The 22870-nt window shown below is 37.2% G+C and overlaps 1 protein-coding gene across 4 annotated transcripts in view; it reads left to right on the forward strand.

Annotated features, from left to right (window-relative positions):
• YES1 (YES proto-oncogene 1, Src family tyrosine kinase) overlaps window positions 1-22870 on the forward strand; it is a 52519-nt gene extending 29649 nt beyond the window's left edge. For all 4 annotated transcript variants that reach the window (XM_075494446.1, XM_075494447.1, XM_075494448.1 and 1 more), the window contains 11 exons: window positions 4605-4877; window positions 9283-9382; window positions 10492-10590; window positions 13644-13747; window positions 13933-14082; window positions 14299-14454; window positions 14731-14910; window positions 17215-17291; window positions 17638-17791; window positions 18367-18498; window positions 19306-22870. In XM_075494446.1, the coding sequence (XP_075350561.1) occupies window positions 4613-4877; window positions 9283-9382; window positions 10492-10590; window positions 13644-13747; window positions 13933-14082; window positions 14299-14454; window positions 14731-14910; window positions 17215-17291; window positions 17638-17791; window positions 18367-18498; window positions 19306-19514 (1626 nt within the window). In that variant the 5' untranslated portion in view covers window positions 4605-4612 and the 3' untranslated portion in view covers window positions 19515-22870. The remainder of the gene's footprint in view (window positions 1-4604; window positions 4878-9282; window positions 9383-10491; window positions 10591-13643; window positions 13748-13932; window positions 14083-14298; window positions 14455-14730; window positions 14911-17214; window positions 17292-17637; window positions 17792-18366; window positions 18499-19305) is intronic.

The raw sequence follows: 22870 nt of genomic DNA on the forward strand, positions 1-22870 counted from the left end.
TTGTTCTTCTAACTTGACTCTTTCTTCATAGTGAAAAAATTACTTATGTGCTCTTTTTGGCTGTACGTACAATTTCAGTAATTAAAAGGAATGGTAAAAAGAAGTGTTGGCAACCCACCTTTCCCCGTAGTGATTTTTTTCTTTTGCCCTACTTCTTGCATTTAGTTCTTGTACGGTTTTAGTACACAGTTTAGCATAGAGGTTGAAAAAAGAACAGCTCCCTAGAGTGTCTTTCCCTTTGTGGCATGTCAGAATGGCTCCATGCGGCTGTCATTCACAGCCTTGCGTCATGATGAAGTCTCCAGAAGGCATTTAGGGAAGTGCTGAATCCTAACAGAAGCGAGAGATCGGAATACCTCCATTTGGCCCCAAGAGGAAACTCCTCATTTTTTCTTGGGTTTTGTTATCAAATCAGTGACAGCAAGTGAAACAAAGATGAGGCTCTCCCAGCTTTTGGTCTTTGGGGTTTCAGAGGCTAATCTCTGGCCCTCCAAATCTTGATGCCAATGGGTAGAGTACAGGGGGCGGAGGGGGGGAAGGAATACAGAGTTGAGAGGCATCTGCAGACTGCTTTGCTCTGAGGCAGCTAGCTGTAACAGATTGTCAGTTTATCCACCCGAGTTAAAATCACCTCTTTCAAAGAAAGCTCTTGCGTCTTCCTTCATGCCAGTAGGAGACCTTTCTTGAAGCATTCCCGAGAACCTTGAGTCCCAAGGAATCAATGAGTAGATAATGTCTGTAACTATCAACTGGAAAGAGCAAGGATGCATTGGACGAACGAGTAGTTCCCTTGTGACACCCACATCTCTGGGGTGGACGGACGAGGCTGCAGACACCCTGAGGGAATTGTTTGTCAGTATCCTAGGATATGATGGCTCTTGAGGAAAAACTTGTTTTTCTTGGGATGGTAGGTCATCCTTCTGAAAGAAAAGCAGAAAAAAACCCATGAAGACTTTACTGGCCACATTTTTCAATTCTTGTTGAACAAAGCTTTCCTCGTGATCCGGCACTCTGCTATAAAATGGAGTTGGGAAGATAAGAGGGCAGCATTGACTTTCTTGAAGATCTCTTGTTTGGCAGAGGGGTTATTAAGGGTCCTCTGTCATTGTCTGAGGTGTTTGTAGACTATTAAACCACGTAATCATTTTAGCTTCTGTTTCTTCTTGGAAACATTCTAACATAGGATTGTTTTCATCTAGAAAGCAGAACAAGTCATCTGTGCTTTTAGTCCATACCTTTCCAAACATGGTTTCCTGATAGACCTGACTCCTAACCCACCCACCAAACACGTGGGCATGCTGATGAGAACCAACAGGAAAGTATTTCTTTCAAAGAAAGAACAAGCTGCTGAAGATACTCGAGTAGTTTGCATCAGACACCAGTCTGATCTAAAATAATGATTTAACTAATAGGAATGGATTAGTGGTTTGTGAATAACATACTTTGGGCCAGCATTTCTTTGAATAGATGGACTTCTACAGAGCAAACAGGAACTTCTCGTTCTTCTCGTCTTCTGTATCTGTTTCTAAAAAGAGTTCAGTGCTTCAGAAAAAGAACCATGAATTTTATGACAGAAATTTATTCCTTAATATTTTGTTGCTGGTCAGACAAAGGGTGATGAAAATAGTTGTAAGTTATTTCAGTCATATAAATTTTTAATAACAAATACAGTACCAGAATAATCAAATCCAACATTGCATACCAGCTGCTTAGGGATTTTTTTTCTTTATCCAGTAATTTATTACAAGACTAAAGAGTAATAAGTCATTGGGTTTTTTCCCCCATAGTGTGGGCAATCATTTTTCTCTTCCCTACTACTCACGCTTGTTTTATGTCATCTTCCCTCCCCTCATTCCTGTAATTCCTTCTCATAAATGCATACACAGTATTTTATAGTAAGTTTCACCTATATTTTTGACTTTTAAAAGCTAAGGAGTTTGCTTCCTTAGTTTTGTTTTGTGGGTATGCAGTTATAAAAGTAGAGCTTTTAAATTTTTGTCTGCTTATTTCTGAATGTCTTTTTCTTTGAAGTGCTGATTGAATCTCTGTTGTTAATCTCTTTAACCCCTGAAAGAAGATTACCGTAACAGTGAAGTGGGTGGGGAGGGGAGAAGCAAGGGAGAGGCTGAATATATTTCTCTAGAATGAATGCAAGTCTTCAGTAAGGGCTTTTCTTTGTGGGACCCAAGTATACCAATGGTAACTTCTTGCTGCTAACCACAGCTTAAGTGCATGGGTGATACTAGTTATAATTGCAGTACAGGGCAGCCTTGTCACCAGCCATTTGGTCAATCAGCAATACCATGGGCAGAATCCAGCAGTTTTACCAGAATTGGTAAATTGGCTTCTGTCTTTTTTTTTTTTTTTTATCTTTAAGTCTTATCAGCCTGTTACAAGTTAACCAAATGCCAGAAGTAACAGAGGAAAAATATTTACACTTAATCATAAACTATTCGTACCTTTCCCTTTTAATCTATTCACATAAGTAGTGTGCTGGACTTTTGAATTGTGTATGATGCTTAACTTTCAACCAAAGGCAGGGAATCAGTGCTATTAGCAAAGACATTTTTGCAAAGGTGACTGGACTTCTATTCAGTGCTAGCAGAAAACTTTGCTTGCAGTTTTTTAAAGAGAATCAAAGAAATAGGCCTCAGAGTAAGGCAAGAATTCACAGTAGGCAGCCACATGGCCAAAAAAAAAAGTGGTTCAAATTACAGTGTCTATTTGCAGTGGTAGAGAAATTAAAAGGATGTGATTGGGTGTTTGATTGATTTGTATTGTGAATTAATAACTGGCTTTTCTACTGTAGATTGTAAGGCACCTTTTGTAAGGTATTTAGACACATTACATTATTCATGTGTGTATTTCAGTCTTGCTCTATTAACGTTTCTGCACATTTAATAAGTTGGCAATAATAGTATCAGAAGTAAAAAAAAAAAATGGGTAAGGTGTGCTTTTGTGATGAGTCATTATTCTGTGTAAAAGTCAGGGGAGATTTGTAGAAATGCAGTTATTTGGCTTTGTTGCTGCTTGTTTCTGCACCAGTAATTGTATTAGATTACAGCATTAGGGGCTGAATTGACAGGGTGAATATTCTTAATTTTTATGAGCAGTAAATTTCATATGGCGTTTCACTGGCGATGGGCTTTCTTCTTTCAGGAACTCTGATTCACAGTTCTTAAGGAAATTACAGTATCTTTAATATTGCAATGGTTAGTTATACAGAGGGAATTAGTTTCTCTCTGCATGACTATATTAAGGCAGTATGTGTTTAGTAAGATTTACTTTGTTCCATATTTCTGTGTCTAATAGTTAACAAGGTAAGAGAGACTTGAAAAGGAAAAAAATAGTTAGGCACACAATGGGAAACATTGTGTTTCCCTAATTGTCAGTTAGTCCATGAAACTGTTGTTGTAGTTATCAAAAGAGGTATTTTTAATGCTTTCAGACTGCTGCTGTTTATTTTTTTTAACTGATTCATTAGAGAATGTGGAGCAGTTGATTTCCTATTTTTGTGGAGGTTTCTACTTTTGAAGTTAAAGTAGATTTTTAACTCCCCCCCCCCCACCCCCCCCAAGAATACAGGAATTTTCATGCCAGACTAACGCTGCATCTCATAGAGACTCCTCTTTTCTTCCTGATTTGCTTCCCAGCTGGGGTAAGCCAGAAAATGCCTGCTATCAGTTGTCACCACCTGATAAATGGCAGGTGGTGACATCTTAAGATGCAGTCGTTTTAATTGTTGGCAACATGTCTCCTCTCTGATTACCTCCATCAGCAGGTAATAGGTGTCCCTGTGGTAAACAGCTCTGACACAGTCTGCCTGTAGTGGGAGTTGGTGGCAATCTTGGGCTGTCAGGGCTATAAATTGTCACCTGTCCAGGCACAGTTCAGTTTCTAAACTACTATGGATGTTGTAATTACTCTTCTACATTTTTTCTAATTCTAGTTAGGTTCTACAGCTTAACCTTATCCTGTGGCTGTGAATATCCCAGGTTGGTTTGTGAGTTGTATTTGGGGGGCTGGCAATGGATGAAAACTTCTCTACATCTTTAAAGATGTTAGCTGTAATACCGCCAGCAGGTCAGGACTTTATTGCACAGGTGCTTAAAAAAAGAAAGCAGGAATGCCTCACTTGTTTTCTTTGTATAATTGCCTTGGATTTGCTTCGTATAAGTGACTCTGCATTTGTCACATCTGTTTCCCCTTCCACCCTGCTATAGAAGTCTTCAGGGTCTTTTCCTCATCTGGTGCCTGATTGTCTTCCCCCCCCACCCCCGGCTTTTTTTTTTTTTTTTTTTTGCCATTTACAGTCCACCAAGGAGCTGGGGTGAAGAATAAACCAAAAGTGCTGTTAGTATGTGATGATGTAAGGGGAAATAATTAGGTCTTCTCTAGTCTGGGAATGGCTTAGATTTTCTTCCAGAACACTTTTTCATTGGAGTTTATAGTCTGTGTGTGGTAGCAAGTGTGGAGGGTTGTTTTGGTTTTTTTTAAACAGTAATAAATCAGCGTTTTTAGTAACTTTTTTGGAATCTTCTGTGTTAACTATCAAAAGACGCAACATGGAGATGAACTCTGTTTTTTAACTCTCATTCTCACAGAAGCAACCATGGGGTGCATTAAAAGCAAAGAAGATAAAGGTCCAGCCATGAAATACAGAACTGATAATACTCCAGAACCTGTTATTTCCCACGTCAGCCATTACGGATCAGACTCCAGCCAAGCAACACAGTCACCGTCAATAAAGGGATCAGCAGTTAATTTTAATAGTCATTCCATGACTCCTTTTGGAGGGCCCTCAGGAATGACACCCTTTGGAGGAGCATCATCTTCATTTTCAGCTGTGCCAAGTCCATATCCTAGTACTTTAACAGGTGAGTGTTACATAAAACAATGCTATTATTATTACTTATTATTATTAAAGTTTGATAGTCATATTCAAAAAATATAATGACCCCTTGCCACACAGAAATAAATTGCAAATTTAAAATAAATTGCCTTTTAGGGATTTCTGATTTTCAGTATCTTTATTGCTCAGATAATTCAGCCCATATTCACTAGTGACTGGGGCCTGGAGGTTGGGTGTTTTGGCTTTTGTTTTGGGGGACGGGGGTTAGGATCACAGCACAGAGAAATTTAAGACTTATTAAAGGTGGTAATGGGAATAGTTGATAAAATTGTGTTAGAAGTTCTAAGCTGTTGAAGGGATGCACGTGGGATAATGGCTTTAAACTTTTGGAGAGAGTTGCAAAATGAAAAAGACTTCAAATTCAGGAAATTGGTATTTTAAACTGATTGTCAGACTTATTTGATTAGCTGTAAGTTACTTACATTAATGCAACATTGAATATGTTCATTTATAAAGCTAAAGAGGATATGCAGTATATTCTGTGTACTTTACTATATGAACAATGTGTGAAAGGAAAGAATAGAATTCTCATTGTTGGTGGTCATTAAAATCGAAGTTGAGAATGTAAAAATAGCATTTACAAGGCGCAGAGATCTTCTTGGCTGAGATGCAAAGTTTCTGAAGATACAGCATTTTAAAGAAACATGCACATTTGATGTTATAAACCCACCTTTATGTAACAATCTTAAAACTTCATTACAAAAATACTGATTTTTTGCACATGGCTAATTTTAGTAGTTTTGCTGGATATTTTTGAGAGGAAGCTGTAATTTATTCTTTTTTTGAGAGAGAGAGAGAGAGAGGAAAGAGTAATTTATTCTACAAGCTTTGCACAGATGCTTCACAAGACACGGTAAATAATTCCTTATTAGTCTATTTCTAGTTTTCCCACAAACCTCTAATGTTAGTACAATTACAGTGCTTAAATGTTTGCTTTGTTACAGTGGCATTTAAAATCTTCTAAACACAAGAAATTTGGGATTCTTGAAAACCCACTGTGACCTTGACATTAAGGAATTCAGGAAACCAAATATGAATTGTCAGGTCATGATCACCTTATATTCCCTTTTTGGGAATTCATTAAAAACCAAATAATTAAAATGAGCATCTATCCTGTCTCAGAATTTTTGAGTCAGCTCTGAATCCCCCTTTTGGATGAACATATGCAGAAATGAAATAAGGGCAGCATTTCTTTTTATTCCTAAGCTCCACTGAGGAAAATTTATCATGCTTCATCTCCTCCAAGAACCTCTGTGTATTTCTTCCTACTAGATCTGGTTCTTTGTTCACGTGGGAAATCTCCAGCAGTGCGTGCAGGCACTCCTGGGTATTAACCAGACGTCAGGGATGTAGCCCCCCTGCCAGGTACCACAAATCCTTTGCTGCAGAGACCAGAAGGGATGTCCCTGCTGGTAGTTAAGCATGTTATATCTTGGACCAGAGTCAACAGGAGAGATTTCTCATGAGAAGATAGTCTAATATCTCATCAGTGTGAATTCAGTTACCAGCGGGCAGGCCAGTTTGGGTGAATGCTCCCATTGTTTTGCAATCAGGTAAAATGATACTGCATATGTAATTATTCCTCCTTCTTTTGTAAGACCAGCCCATCCACAAACAAACACACTTTAAAAATAAATTTTAAAAATTGCACTAGCAATTGTTTGGTACGTTCAGTACCGATTTTCAGATCAATCAAAATTGGGTGTTTTTGTGGATGAATAAGATGAAGACCTTCATCTGGCTGTAAGCTTTTTGTATTTGTGACGAATAAAACACTGGATCGCATTCTGTGGCCCTTTGTTTCACAAGAGAGGAGAATAGATGGGCTTGTCAAACAGGACGTAAGTGTCAGTAGTACTTATCCAGTCCACCAGTGATGTCTGACAAGAGGATGATATGGTTGTCATCGTGGCCTGTAGTGAGGCTGAAAAGAGTTGAGCCATCTTTTATTCCTCTAGAGCAGAAAAGGAGAAGAAATCTGAGTCACGCTGCTCCTGTATTACACATCCTCAGTCATCAGATACTCTGAATTTATAGAATATTACTGAAAATAAAAACAGAAAAATGGACCACTGTTCTTGCCTTCCATGAAGCTGTGTAAGCACTAGTGCTCTGTAATCCTCATGCTGAACAAGAAAGTGAAGTCTTTTCTCCAAAACCAGTCCTAGATTACAGGATGGGAATACTGACCTACTGAAAGGATAGCCTTTAAGGGGAATGTTATGACCACAAATAGCTTGAACAGCTAAACTAGATCACCTTGCAGTGATTCACAAAGAAAACAGCTGCAAGAGACTTCAAAAATCATTTGAGTGGTATCTGTTTGTTTAAAACATTCTGTGTGATGCTGTTCTACTTAAGTATTTTATTATTCTTCGCTATGAAATAACACTTGTGAGTGAGAATAAAAAGAGATTTTATGGTAGCTGAAGTGTTGAAATAAAAACTTTCAAAGGATTATATGTTAATTTTTCCAACTCTTTTTTTAAAAATAATTAAGAGTACACAAATATTGATAATTACTGATAATTCTCTTATTGCATGGTTTACATTTGAATCCATTACTCTGACTAATGCTACACTGTCTAGAGGAATCCGTCTCTCTCTTGTTCCCACATTAGTATCTTTCTAGATGTTGTACAGTTTGTTTCGAAGTTCTTGGATTCTCCCAGTTTCTTTATATGCAGTTAGGAACTTTTGTGATATTGTGACTTGAGGATATTGGTTTTCTTCATCTGCTGAAGAACTCTCTGGGGATGGTTTATTTCCATAACATTTGATTTCTGTTTGTGCGAATATGGTATGTATCCCCACAATTTTCTTGCTCCGTGTAGCAGTTTGCGTCATCAAAATAATGCAGTAATGTAATAATGCAGGCAAAAATTGATAAACTGTTTTGATTTTTAACTTAGGTTAGGAACTGTTAACTTCTAGGGAATATTCTAATTCATTTTCAGTTCATAAATCACACTTCAAAAAAACCCCTCAATTACTCTAACCTCCTCTGGGGATTTTTTTGGTCTGTTTTTCCTAGAGGAACTGTAAATTCATTTCCAGCTGAGGCCTGCTGAGAGACTGTAATCACAGGAAGACTCTAAATCAAATTAAAATATTTAAGTGATTAGGAGCTCTTAGGTCAGAAAGTGTACATTGCAAAAGAATATTAGTTGTAGACAATACCTGTTGCATTGTGTATTCTTCCTTTCTGATCACTGTCATGTTAATTGTAAGATCTAAAATTAGATGCAATATGTTTCTGTTGGTAGTCTTCCATGTATATCTTGCTACATATGTGTGCTTGTTAGAGATGTAATATTATACATTTAAAAATAAGTTATTGCTTAGACTATCATTAGGCTTCCTAAATATCTATTAGACTGTGAAATAGCATTTCTAGAGCTTAAAAAGTCTTTCTGAACTGCCCACCTGCAGTTTTCTATTTTAACTTTCTCCTAGTTATGGTACATAGTGCTTTATTTTTGCTCATAGATTGTACATCTCATATAGCCTGTTCTCCTTTCCCTCTTTCTCTTTTAGCCCAGTTTTATAGATTAGTTCTTTTAAGTATAGAAAAAGTTTTCCTACCGTAAGTACAGGAGCCTCCCTAATCTCTCACACGTGTATGCTGTTTGTGGGACATGTTCAACAACGTGTGTCCTGTACCAGAAGTGGGATGGGGAAGCAAATTCCTTAGGGTTGGTGGAGTGCAGCTCCTCGTCCCGTGACTTATCTTGGTCCTTGCTCTCTAGAGTAATGCGCTGATGGATCATCCTCAGCAAGGGTCTGCTTCGCTGATGGGGAGACTTGATGGAACTAAAAAAACCATTAGTCCTAAAGCAGAGAAATGACTTTGTGCCCAACAGAATACTTTTATTTCTGGTTCAATTCCTTGAGTAGATCTTGATGTGTAACCTCAGAAAGTTGGGAACACGTCGCTTATGTACAGCTGAGTTCAACACGAAACTACTTCTGTAAAAATTAGTGGCTGATGGTTCACCGTTGTGGTGTTGTAGGATCTTCTAGAATTGCATTTCTTAACAAGAAGCTAGCTTAATAAAGAAGCTAGCTTTTTTTACTGCTGATGTGTTGTGCAGGTTTCTGTATATAAGTGCTCTAATTATTAATATATTCCAGTGATGTATCTAGCTGCCTTTTATGGTGTGGAAGCGTATTTTTAGGGTATCTGTTTATAGGCTTTCCTCTGTCTTAAGAAATGAGCTGATTATTGATCCAGCTTCCAAAATGAGATGCAACCCAGAGTGTTTAGTTGATTCCAAATCAAATTGATGAGTCGTTTCATGGACAATTCCTTAAATCAACTGTTGCAACATTACTGCTATATCATATGGGTTTTTTTTCTTTTTCCTAAGGTGGTGTTACTGTATTTGTGGCCTTATATGACTATGAAGCTAGAACTACAGATGACCTTTCATTTAAGAAAGGTGAACGGTTCCAGATAATAAATAACACGTAAGTGTTCTCATTCACAGACTTCACTTGGTTGGGAGTAAACAGATCCCCAACTCTTCTTGAAATCTGTGTAATCTACTTCAGTGAAGAGTAGATGGATTTTTTTATTTTTTTTTTCCCTTGAATGCATGCAATGTTCAACAAGCATGGGGTTAAAATATTGATACTGGTAAGACAATAACCTTCAGGCTGAGGTCAGGGTTTGGGTGCAGATGTAGAACTGTAGTGCCTGGGGCAGCCCCAAGCCTCTCATCCTTCCACTCCCTGCTGTAGCGAGGCACAGCTACCCACTTCGGGGCAGCAGAGGTGGAGACACGTACTGTCCCATCCCAGGCTCTGCACCTTGCAGATTCTCTCTGATGGGTTTCCATGTCTCACGGGGAGGGAGGTGGGCGCAGCTGGCAGCACTGCACGGCAAATGCCGGAGGTGAGTGCCCTGCCTGTAGGCAGGGACGTCTCGCCGTGGAAGTGCATCTAGCTGTCCTCCACCGTATATCCATGCTCAGATGGTTTATGAGTAGTTTGATGTTCTAGTTCAATTGCAACAGTGTTACAGTATTACAGCCTGATTTCTAGAAGTCTAGTGGCAAGGAAATAATTTGTTCACCTTGGAGATTTCTTTACACACAGCTTTTGGCGGCAGTAATAGTTCTAATTCATACATGTAGCAGTTTTCATTCGTCCAGTTCTCTAATTTTATTAGCTTACTTCCTGCTTACTTTATTGCTCACTGTCAGCATACAGGCAGAATGATCTGGGAGAGGCAGATGAAGACTAGAGAACTGGGAAGTTTAGTTACACATCCCTGCCATAAAATGTTTTGTTGTAGGTTTGCATTTTGCATGTATTGATAAATTCCTTTTACATTTAAAAAAAACCAAACCAAACCCGAAATCTTTAAAATGCAAAATTCCGCTAAGAGGCACTCGTGTTGCTTACAATGAAAAGAAAAATATATTTAGGTGCAGCACAAACTATTTTAGATGCCTTCATTATTAAACTAACATGTTACCTAAATTTAACCCATCTTTCATATGTGAGGATGTTATAGGTGCTAGGAAATGATGTATTGTTTATATGTGGAAGAGGTAACTGATGTTTCATTGCAGGGAAGGAGACTGGTGGGAAGCAAGATCCATTGCGACGGGAAAAACGGGCTACATCCCAAGCAATTATGTAGCTCCTGCAGACTCCATTCAAGCAGAAGAGTAAGACTTTATATCCTGTCAATCTGTTCTTATTATCCATTCTACACTGTGCCCTGTAGTGATACTATTCCTTTAATTCAGTATATGTAACATTTAAGGGTAAAGTAGGAGAATACTACTAATTAAAAGATAGCAGTGCTACTTGGATGATGTCAAAAGTATAGTTATTAGTAAGTGTGAGGTGGATATTCATGCAGATGTTTTATGCCTGCTTGCTATATGTAGGGCTAAAGGAAAAAGGATGGGAGAATGTGATAATGAAGATAAGAACTGGGGGACATGCACTGTATTTCATATAAAGCAAAAATGGATGTTTTTCAGTTAAAGAGTTCACACACCATCAACTTTAGGTTTTTATCCTTATTTTTGCCAAACACTAATTCAAGATCAGCTATATCCTTGGTAGCACCTAATCTTACATTCTAAAAAAACATTTGTGTGGACAGTTATTGCTGATCTATTGAACTATAACAACTTTTTTGGTGACAAAATTGTTAGGCACACTAAGAACTACTATGAATTGGGAAAATTGTATTGCTTTGGGTACCAGTACTTCCTACATTTATTTACAAACAAAGATCCCAGAGCACTTACAGAATCACATAAAATTATTGTGGGAACTGTGAGTTGGGGTACAGTTTCAGGTGATACTTGTTCCAAGGGATTAATTATATTTGTTGTACTAGAAATACACAGCTCCGCAGCTCTTGCTTCAATATACAGGCATGGTGCTACCAATAAGCAATTCCTTGATGCGTGATCTGGGCACTTCTGTGTTTGCTACTGCACTTCTGGGACAAGTGCCCAATTTCCAAGATGTTTCCTGAATCTCAAGCTGAGACTTCAGCATGTTGCTACTGCTCTCACCTGGCTCTTTGCTATTGAAAAGTGATTCCATCAAAGACGCGCTGTTATTTTATGCCCTTGAGTTTCAGCTGCTTATAAAATTATTGACTTGAGGTTTTTTGAAAAAAAGTTGAGTTGTTTTGTTTTTTTCTAAACTATGCAATAAAAGCATATTGTCATTACAACAGCAATGGTGGTAAATTGGAAACAATAGCCCTTTGCAAACTAAGAATGCAGTGTTTCTGCAAAGAAAGTATTGCTCCTAAAGACAGGCAAAACAGAGTGGTAGGATTTGTCATAGTTTATGTGACTAGAGGTGAGAGTGAGGGGTGATGAGCGGGGAAGCTTTTTTAAACTGACTGTTTTAAAGAACTAGTGCTGATTTTATTAAATATCACCACAGCATTTGGAATAGAGTTCATTTGCTTTAGAGTTCATTTGTTAGCTCTGGGCTTTGATAGTGTTTGTAGATTTTGTGTTATGATTGCAGCTGAAGTCACAAGTGCAAAAGCAATACACAGCCGCAGATTGCTAGGGTTTTCTTTTAAGTGCTCTTTTCTAAGCCTGAAGGCATTTATATCAAAAACTGCTTGTGACAGGACCCATATTATCCATGTGGCTTTTGAATTACGTCATAATATAAATGTTTAAAGCTCATTAAAAAAAAAAAAAAAAAACAAACAAAAAAAAACCCCAAGTAAACCCTACTATTATTTTGTAGGCAATGAAATAAAATAACACTTTATGATATAGTTTGTAAATTGTCATAGTAGTCTGGGGAGGAGGCATTTTCATGTGAAGTAATTACTAGGGTTCAAGTTTGCTTCACTAAGATTATAGGTTACATCCAAATTGTCTCAAGTGTATGTAGTCTGATACCCAATTCTTTGCACATCTACTTAAACAGTCAAACTGCAAATACAATAAAAAGTAAGAATAAGTTTCAAATTTCCAAGTGATTGCAAAGGCCATTCTGTTCACAGGCCAACAAAATGATCCCTCCTTACCTACATTTTTCCCCCACAAAAGGTTTCACCCACAAAACCATTGTTTTGCAGCAGTTTCCAATGCTACTTTTCCTCTCCCAACATTCATGAAGCGAGATTTGCTTGATGCTATGACAGTCCCAAATGAAAATGTTTGAAATGTACACTTTGCATCATTTTGTGACTTCTGAGGTACACAATGAAAATAAAATATAGTTAGAAATAAGTGTTATTCCAAAGTCTGGGGATTCACTGGGAGACGGACCTTAAAATTATCACTGGCTCAGGACAGAGCTGTGTGCAGGCTGTTCATCAGGATGAGCACACTTTGGGAGCATAGAAGAAGAAATTCCTTTTGTGAAAGAACTTAAGGAAAGAAAAAATGCAGGTGTTTTAAAATGTCTGCGTACTTTCGGTATCAGAGTGATGCAACAAAGATGGAGTGTTACTCGGAGACAAATGATACCTACCACAGGGTTGTTTCTAAATGATTAGTAGAAAAAAGTGCTGCCTGTACTGAGGTACAGGATGGGAGGCAGTAGGATAGAAAAAGAAACCTTTTTATCCTGAAGGCAGCCAGGCAGGGCCACAGGTTGCCCAGGTTGGCTGTGCAGGGTCCGTCCTTCAAGGTTTTCAAGAGTGGAGTGGTCAGCGCCCTGAACAAATAGGTCTGATCTCTCAGCTGACCCTGCTTGCAGCAGGAGGCTGGACCAGAGACCTCCCAAGGGCCCCTTCCAACCTGAATGAACCTGTGATCTGATGATATTTAAACACATCCACTTTGCATTCAATATTGGTTTTTAACATATAGCCGAAACTTCTTAGAGAAGGTAGTTTCAGCTGCTGCAGTGTTTTGAGCGTGCTAATAACAGTATTTCAGTGTCATCTGATTCAGCTTGACCTGTGAACTTCTTAACCAGAAGGAAGGTGTTATTTTCAATGATGACTACTGTTAATGTTCATTGTTAAACCACCAGAAAAACATAGTATTCGCAGATAGAGGCCTCTTTACATGTATTTCGCAAACAATAGAAATGAGTCATATAGAAATAGGTCATCTTAATCTTTTGATTATATGGATGTCATTACTTTTGTTGATCTGTAACTGCTTTGGGATATTAGTAGCCCAGTCAATGCTTGAGATTTCTAAATCTTGTAGTTATGTGATTACCAAAGTTTAGGAAGCTTTTACTTACACATGTTTCTTTTAACATTTTCTAGGTGGTATTTTGGTAAGATGGGCAGGAAGGATGCAGAAAGGCTGCTTTTAAATCCTGGGAACCAGCGTGGTATTTTCTTAGTAAGAGAGAGTGAAACCACTAAAGGTATGTATATTTATGTACATCTCTCCTATCCCCCCCCACCAAGGTAGACATAATGGCCATTTTTATGTCTGTCACATTTTACGTATGCATGTGCACACATGTATGTGTATAATGACAGTTGGGGAGATACGTTAAAATAGGTCTTTAAATTTTTGGTGAAGAACCAAGTATGACTTGTTTCCTAGGTGCTTACTCCCTTTCCATACGTGACTGGGATGAGGTCAGAGGTGATAATGTGAAACACTACAAAATCAGAAAACTTGACAATGGTGGATACTATATCACAACCAGAGCACAATTTGAATCTCTACAGAAGTTGGTGAAACACTACAGAGGTAAGCTCAAGTTCTAGTGTCCCAATCCTACCTTGTGCCTGTCATGAGGAAGAAAAACTGCGTATGTAGCTTATTTTTAAAATTGAAAATTATAAAATTTCTGTTTTATTTTGACAAACAGTAAATGGCCTAGTTCTTTTTATCAACATTAGGATGTTACTTTTATTATAGTCTTACCCCTGCTTAACAACAAAGCTTATTTTTTCCATTTTCCAGAACATGCTGATGGGCTGTGTCATAAGCTAACAACTGTATGTCCCACTGTGAAACCACAAACACAGGGACTAGCAAAAGATGCCTGGGAAATTCCTAGAGAATCTTTGAGGCTGGAAGTTAAGTTGGGCCAAGGATGTTTTGGTGAAGTATGGATGGGTAAGAGCTTAATGTGACACCTTTCAGTTGTTTGTGTGAATGTTTTAATAGTATTTTAAGTAAAACAGTGTTGGGATCTGAAAAGATAATCTGATAAAGAATTGAAGAGAAAAAGTACCAATTACCATCAGTCACATAAAGGTAAAAATAATATTGAATATAGTTCTAATTTATAATTATACTGTTAGCTACAAAACAGAAGCAAAAAGCAAACAGTTTCAGCGGAAAATGTCTTTGGTATTATAAGGGAGAAAAAAATCTAATTTGTTTCTCTAGGAACGTGGAATGGAACCACAAAAGTAGCGATCAAGACACTAAAACCTGGTACAATGATGCCAGAAGCTTTCCTGCAGGAGGCTCAGATCATGAAGAAATTGCGGCACGACAAACTTGTTCCACTCTATGCCGTCGTTTCTGAGGAACCAATCTACATTGTCACTGAATTCATGACAAAAGGTGCGTGACAGAAGAGTTTGAAGATACTATGTTTAAAAGATTATTTAAGATCCCAGCAACAAATTCAATGTTTAATTAATGTTAGGTTTAAGCCGACTGGCGTATAAGTGGTAATTTTGATTAAATTAAAATGAGCAACGCTTGACCTACTTGAAGCAGTTCTGATTTAGATCATGGGTGGAGGCATGATTTTTTTGCACATCTGTGTCACCCTTGCTAATCTTTCAAGTACAAGACTGGGTTTTTTATCCTCATTTTTTAGTGTGTACTGCCTGTTACATTTAAATTGGATGGTATAGCTGGGAATATTATTATAAGAATACACCTGCCTGTAGACAGATCATGCTCACAGCAACAGAATCAGTTGGGTTTTGGTTTTTTTTTAGTTTTTCTTTTCCAGCATTGTAATAGTAAATTTTTAAAAAGTTTAGGGTTTTTTTTTTCCCAGACTCCTTCCTTTATCTCCTTGTTTTCAGTCTTTCATCCTTCTTCCCTTGCTTTATATAATTTCCCCCTCCCCCTACTGCTGAAACAGAGATTTAGAGATTTAGGCTGAATGTAGAAATAAATATCATAAGCATATTAGTGTTAAGAAGCAGCAGATTTTCAAGTCAATTATTCCAGTTTATAAAATGCAGACTTCTGTTCACCTCACAGAGAAATTTTGCTATCCTGGTAAGAAATAGAAACAATGTTAAAGTCCAAGAGTAGCTGCTTGTGTTCATTACTCTGCCACAAATATGGGGGGGGGCGGTTCCTGTTTGGATGGGGTTTTTAAGCATTGTGTAAGTTTGAAAAGGTAGAAAGGAATAGAAAATATAAAGAGTTCCTTCTGTGTTGTTGTTGTTCCTAAATAACACTAGACAGTCTGTCTGTCAGATCTTAAATCTGTCATGCAAAATCAGTTTTCATTGTTCAGAAATCAGGTTTTGACAAGGCAATCAGGGAAAAAAAAAAGGTTTCTAGTATTCTGCCTAAGAAAAAGTAAAGATTAAAACAGGAACTGGGATGTTACCTTGCAAAAGCAGAAGTAAAGAATTGGAAAAGTGGTTGCATGTTTGTCAAAGTTATGGATTCAAAATGCCATTGGAAGCCTCTGTTTTCATTTGGAAAACTTCCCACATTTTACTAAAAAACATAAAACCTCTTTGGTGGTTCGTTCTTGAAAGTTAGTAGAACAATTTTTTTTCCTTTTTCTTTCTCTTTTTACAAGGAAAAGAGGTGGGTAAGAACTGCACAGTACCCAAAATTTTTTCCAATGTGGACAGGTTACTAGAGGTCAGTGTGAAATCTTTGCTCTTCTTCGGTCCTTTGAGCTCATGAACCAAGATGGGTAAAAGTCTGTGCAAACAAACACAACCAGCATCAGCTGCAGTGTGGGTCTGGCCTGCCACGCTTTTACTTTCAATGCAAAAATACAGCAAGTGACTAAAAGCACACCGGAGATATCTAATTCACGCCTACAGTCATGAATCCACTGCAAGATCTGCAGTTCAGTGGGTTTTTTTTTCCCCACCATTGCCACACTTGTAATTTTGTCGTTGTAATTTTGACTGTGATGAAACTGATTAGTTATCAGTCTTCACCAGTTTCTTAAGAAAGAGATCGTGTTCCTATACCCCTATGGCATAATAACACCTGTAGGGAAAGCTGTTAGGTCAGAGACAAAGTTTTACCACGCATGTCAAGATTACCGTCTTAAAAGGAACGCAGGTCCTTGGAACTGATTTCAAATACTACTCATTGTAATGTTCTGGACACGATTGCATTATATAAATGGGAGAAGATAATATAACATAAAGAAAGGAAGATACTTCTGTTTTCCCCTGTAAGGAAGAAAAAGCAACAAAATAAAAGCAACAATTTCAGAATCATTTCTCTAGTATATAATTGGAGCTGGCAGAAAAATTAAAGTAATGGATAGGAGGTTTTTTGTTCTTTAATTATAAATCTCACTGTGGAAAAATGTCCAACTAGGCAGGACATTGATAGCAGGAATATTGGGAAAAATCCTTATGTATTGCTATATAATCATCAAGCGGCAGTCTTATTAGTGTTCAGTTATGTGAATTATTGAAATGGATTCCAAAATACTTGGATAAAATTTGCACTAACTAGTTACCAGGGCAGAGTCAACTACAGGCATAGTCATTGAGTCATGTTTTCTGTTAAATGATGGGTTTTCAAACACAGATTTTGGGAGATGAATGTGTAAATCATAATGTCTAAGAAAAAAAACTCACTCATGTTTTCAGGTCAAATTAATGTTTTGGTTCCCCCCCCCCAATGTGTTATCTTTTACAGGCAGCTTGCTAGACTTCCTTAAAGAAGGAGAAGGGAAATACTTAAAACTCCCACAGCTGGTTGACATGGCTGCTCAGGTACATTGTATAAACCAAGGAAACTGTATTTTGTGCTGAGAGATTTAAAACCGTATGAGATATCAACTAAACATAAATATTGAATGCTCTGGCTATTGTATGCTGTTCTGTCTTACATCTTCTGTTGTAGGTTTGTAATTTGTCGAAAAGAAACAGTCTCGTTCCCAAATAGCAGATAGCGTATAGCCAGGCACACTCTAAGCAGTGCTGTCACAAGCTCTTGCTATGCTATGCTTCCTATACTTATACAATGAGAATGGAGCTAAAATAAAGGGGTACAGCTTAATGCTTGGGATAAATGTATATAGTCATGAAAAATAATCTTTAATAAAACTTTATTTTTAAGATTGCTGATGGCATGGCTTACATTGAAAGAATGAACTACATCCACAGGGATCTCCGGGCAGCTAACATTCTTGTAGGAGACAATCTTGTGTGTAAAATAGCAGACTTTGGTTTAGCAAGGTTAATAGAGGACAATGAGTACACTGCAAGACAAGGTAAGACCGATTTATTTACTGAATAAATAAGACCAGTTACCTTCAAATTACTTAGAACTATTACATTTAGCAGAATGTGTCTGTGTATTCTGTCTGCATGAATAAAGATTATGCATATAAGTGTGCTTTCACAGCTATGTTTAGGTGTCCCCCTCGCCTAAGTGCAATTTTAGTAAACTTTTTAATGCCCAAAATCATCTGGCCATTTGCTTATGTTCTCAAAAAATGTTTTTAGTTGTTTTTTTCGGGTAAAACTTGCTACAGTTTGAGGAGAGCTGAGATTCCAGAGAGGTTGCTCATCAGATTCTGAAGATCATCCCACTGTTTGAAACATATTTAATTAAGGATCCCAGATGTCTTAAGTCCTTACAAAAATTGTAGCCAATAGTTGCTGCCCTAGTTTGAAACTGCTTTCCAGTTTGAAATATTAAAATACTAAACCAGCTCGAATTTTGTCAACAAAGCAAAATGTAAACATTTTTTGAGTGCAGTATTCTTCTTAAAATATTTCAAAGTGTAAGCAAATGATGCATAAGCAAGGGAAAATTGAGTATCTGTCTTTCCAATGTTTGTAGGAGCTAAATTTCCAATTAAATGGACAGCTCCGGAAGCAGCATTGTATGGTCGGTTTACAATCAAGTCAGATGTGTGGTCATTTGGAATTTTACTGACAGAGCTGGTAACAAAGGGCAGAGTGCCATATCCAGGTAAGAGGAAAATTTAACAGATTTTTCTTTTCTGTGTTGTATTCTGTGCTTCTGAAGTTACCTTTTGTACTTTTTACCATCATTCAGAGCCCATAGTTGATAAGCAGAGACAGAAACTTAGTCATGCTTCACTGGTTCCTTTGTTCACAAAGCTACTTTGTTTCATTTACAGATTAAGTATTACGTATTTTTTAAAGTGTTTTAAGATAATAGCATTTGTAAATGTGACTGGTAGTTCATTTCAGATTAGCGGGTATCCTTATGTTTTCCTATCTGTCTGTTCCTGAAATTTCTACTTTTGACATTTTCCCAGGCTATAGTGAGCATCAGTAGAGTGAACCTGCTAGGCCAGTTTTTGAAACTAAACCTATGTCACATATTTGTCAGATATTCTGCTGTGACTGGAATTTGTAAGGCTGTTCTGTTAGGTATAAAATGCCTTTTTCTTGGCCTGATTTCAAATGAAGTGGTCCTTGAATGGAACCTAAGGCAGGTTCCATTCAGATACTTGTGCTTGAGTCTCCTTTTGAAAGGACAGGCCCAAGGCAGTGGGTAAGTATACAAATGAGAAAGTATACAAATGGAAGAAGGACCAGGTCGGGCATTGAGGAATTACCAGTGTAATGAAATAATTTTCAGAAAATGTATTTAATGCAAAATGTAAAAAATTCATTCATTATGGAGTGTGTTCATTAAAGGTTCTGTTATGGTAAATTCACCTGCGTTGTGGCTGGAGAGACACTTGAAAAACTTTGGGAAACTGTTCTTTGCATAATGTCATTCAGAGCTAACATGCTTTCCTTTTAGGGATGGTGAATCGGGAAGTTCTGGAACAAGTGGAGCGTGGATATAGGATGCCTTGCCCCCAAGGCTGCCCAGAGTCTCTCCATGAGTTAATGAAACTGTGTTGGAAGAAGGACCCTGATGAGAGACCAACATTTGAATACATACAGTCTTTCTTGGAGGACTACTTTACTGCTACAGAACCACAGTACCAGCCTGGAGACAATTTATAAGCCAACAGTCTATATAACATGCACAAATCTGCCAAATGTAAAAGACTTGCAAAGAATTCCTGATGTCTATAAGGAATCAAAGGAAAGAAAATCTTCACTACTTTGCATGCTCTTAATGGCAAACTGGAATTTCATAATGCAGTTGCACAAAACCACTTTTAAAGTGTTATAATCTAATTTACCAATGACATGTTTTTATTTTTTTCCTCTTTCCCAACTTATTTTCAGGGTCCAAAGGAAGCTTACTGAAAATATGGGGTAGAAAAATGAGTGTTGGTGTGAACAATAGCAGAAAAACCAATGTTTCAAATCCTTTATTTTCCCAACATTTGATGATCATTCTACTAAAGAGGGACTTGTCTGGAATTAGTCATTTTGGGGTAAGATATTTTTAAAGCAGAAGAATTTTGTGGGACCAAACAATTCTATTCCAGTTCTGTAAAACTCCCTGTGTTCAAAATTACATGTGTGTGCCTCCCACTCCCCCCCAAAAAAAGATGGTACAACTGTATTTGATAAATCGTCTTGATCTTTAAGCTTCCTCTTGCATGGACTTAATTAGGGTAGGCAGGTTAAAAGAGAAATTGGAACAGTGAATGACAAACTTGATCTAAATGGTAGACCTCAATAGTGAAATTAGAGGGCATAATGCACTGTGTTAATACTTGTATTAATATAACTGGAAAGTAGCATGAGAGATTTTTCTTTTTTTCTTTCTGCATAGCTAATTAAGAATAATGAAGGTAACTAGAAAATGAGGTAATATTTTGTAAAATTGTGTTGATAAAGTATGATGATATTTGAACTTGAAGCTATGTAATACAATCAGGGGGGGAAAGCCTTTAATCTTTTAAGCCCCAATCCAACAGCAAGCTTTTGTATGGGAAGACTACCTGAACAAAGCTCACCAGGAAAGCAAGACTGAAGCTGGTCAATGGCCACTTTTTAGTCCTTTTTCAGAGACAGGTTTGGTACTGTTGTATGTGGCTTATATGTGTTAACAAGGGTGGGTGCCACAAATGCTAGCTGTCACTAGTTCAGGGATTTGATTGCACTTTTGCTTTTCTTGACTATTAAGGCACACTTACACGCAGTTGCTCTTCCCACTTCTGCCCTTCCTACAGAATTATTTAACTAAAAATAAACAAAAGAAAATGTGAAAGTTTAAAAACTAAAGGGATAAAATATATTTAATATTGTCCGAATACAGTGACATTGAAATTTGCTGGCATTCAGCCCAGCTGACACTACGTCTAGATTTATTTTCTTTGGCTACTGACATATCAAGCAATAACATCATGTCTTTTACTCAACAATTTGCATGAGGTTCTTGAATTTCTGATCAAGCTTATGTACTTTAATTTTGGAACACTAAACTCTTACTTAGTTACCAGGTTGGAGTTCATATTATTGTTGTAAAGCTATCCAACAACTGAATTTCAGAAAAGCTGGTAATATAGTTCTGGTACTAAACTTAACATTCTTCATGGGTTTACACTACATTGAATCCAACTACCAAACAGATCTCTGTAAGAACAGTGCCATCATTTTTCATTTTCCCACATCATCGCTCATCACCTGTACATCTGTGGTTATCAAATTTTAAAAGGGCTTTATGTAAGAAAAGCAAAAATAAAACAAAAAAACCACACACAAGAAAAATCAACCCAAAAAATACAATGGAATTTTAATTTTTCTAAATATTTTAAAATGAATAACACAATCATATGAGTTTATGTATTAATACAGTTATAACAAAAAATGCCAAAAATGATACTGGCATTGTTTGGATTTTTAATTACTGAATGGAACAGTTCATTGTAATAACACTTGTATAGTAAAGGAATAAAACACTAACTTAATGAACGTGTTCATTGTAAATGGTTGTGTATTATAAGACTTCTCCAAAAGAGTTTGTATGTTTATGAAAATTTATTTGTTTCACCTGAAGACCTTGATGTGGTTCTTACCCTAACAGAGTTTAAAATTCACATTCACACTTTTTATATAAATAGTAATAAGTTTAATTATGTAACTAAGTATTTTTATAAAGTATGGCTTTGTTGAACTGTTTTGCAGAATTGGTTCAAAATAAATTTCTCCTTGATCGCATCTGCTTATTTGGGGTGGGGGGAAGGGCGGGAGGGGGACAAAAGCAGAGTAGTCTTCGTATTGAGGGGAATAAAGCCTTCATGAGTTTTGGGTGTATTTTTATCCTCTGTAAACTATTTTAATGTACTTGCATACAAGATGCTGAGTTCATGGTGCATTATTGCTGTGAAAAGGAAGACATTTTCTAGAGCAGTTCAGAAGTCCTTGGCAGCAACGGGCTAGAACAATTCTGTCTGGACTTAAAACTAACCCCCGTGACGGACAGACAGACATGGGATTCTTGTGAGAGCAAGTCCAATGTAGACTCTCAGCTGGCGGTCACTGCCATGCTGTAGGGCAAACGCATTTCCTCTCTCTTGCTTTATCTGGTATTAGCAGCCACTGTTGACTTCTGTGCAGTTTTTCAGGGAATTTTATACATTTGTTCTTGTGATAGCTGATGTTTTATCTCAACTTCATTGAATGTTACCTGTCTCAATGACCAGTACAACTCAAACCGCAAATCCTGACACGTATACCCAGTGCCACTGTAGATTAAGGAACTAGCACTGTTTGAGTTTCAGTAATAACTAACAGAGCACTAAAACCATTCTTCTTACAGAACCTACAAATGGCAAAGTTTACTGTATTTTTAGTATTTCCTGTAATGTAATTAATGTTTTACTATTTTTAATGACAACAATCATGTAATTTCTGGTAATCTGTACTCTCCCCGTTGTCCATCAGAACCTTGTGATACCCATTCTGCATGCTAGGCCTGCAGATTTGTTTCTGTCATGCGTTGTTTCAAGCTGTAGTATTTTAAGGATATTTTCATACTGGTTTTGAGTAAACTTTCAAACATAAAAATGTATATGATCCTACTATTTAGATAAAGTACATCCCTATTTTAGCATAAAGCATTATGAAGAGAACCTTATGTGTTCTTATCCTTGCAAGCACTGACTTGTCATTTCACTAGGCTTGTGAGTAGCTCTTACCACTGAAAAGTAGCCTTGGAAAGGTCTTTTTTTTTTTTTTTTTTTTTTTTTTTTTTTTAAATCTCCTAGAATTTGCTGATGGGTAGAAACAAGCTGGAATGCTATCTTACCCATAGTCATCTACAATACTGTTTATTCTAAAACACATTCTCCACAGCTGGAATGAGTATAAATGAATATAAACAACTAAACTTAATGAGCCCCCACTTTTGTTATTTATTTTGATCTGTTCAATCCAATAAACTTCTCGGTTTTTAAGTTTCC

Source organism: Mycteria americana, chromosome 2, assembly GCF_035582795.1.
Source record: "Mycteria americana isolate JAX WOST 10 ecotype Jacksonville Zoo and Gardens chromosome 2, USCA_MyAme_1.0, whole genome shotgun sequence".
NCBI classification, from domain to species: domain Eukaryota; kingdom Metazoa; phylum Chordata; class Aves; order Ciconiiformes; family Ciconiidae; genus Mycteria; species Mycteria americana.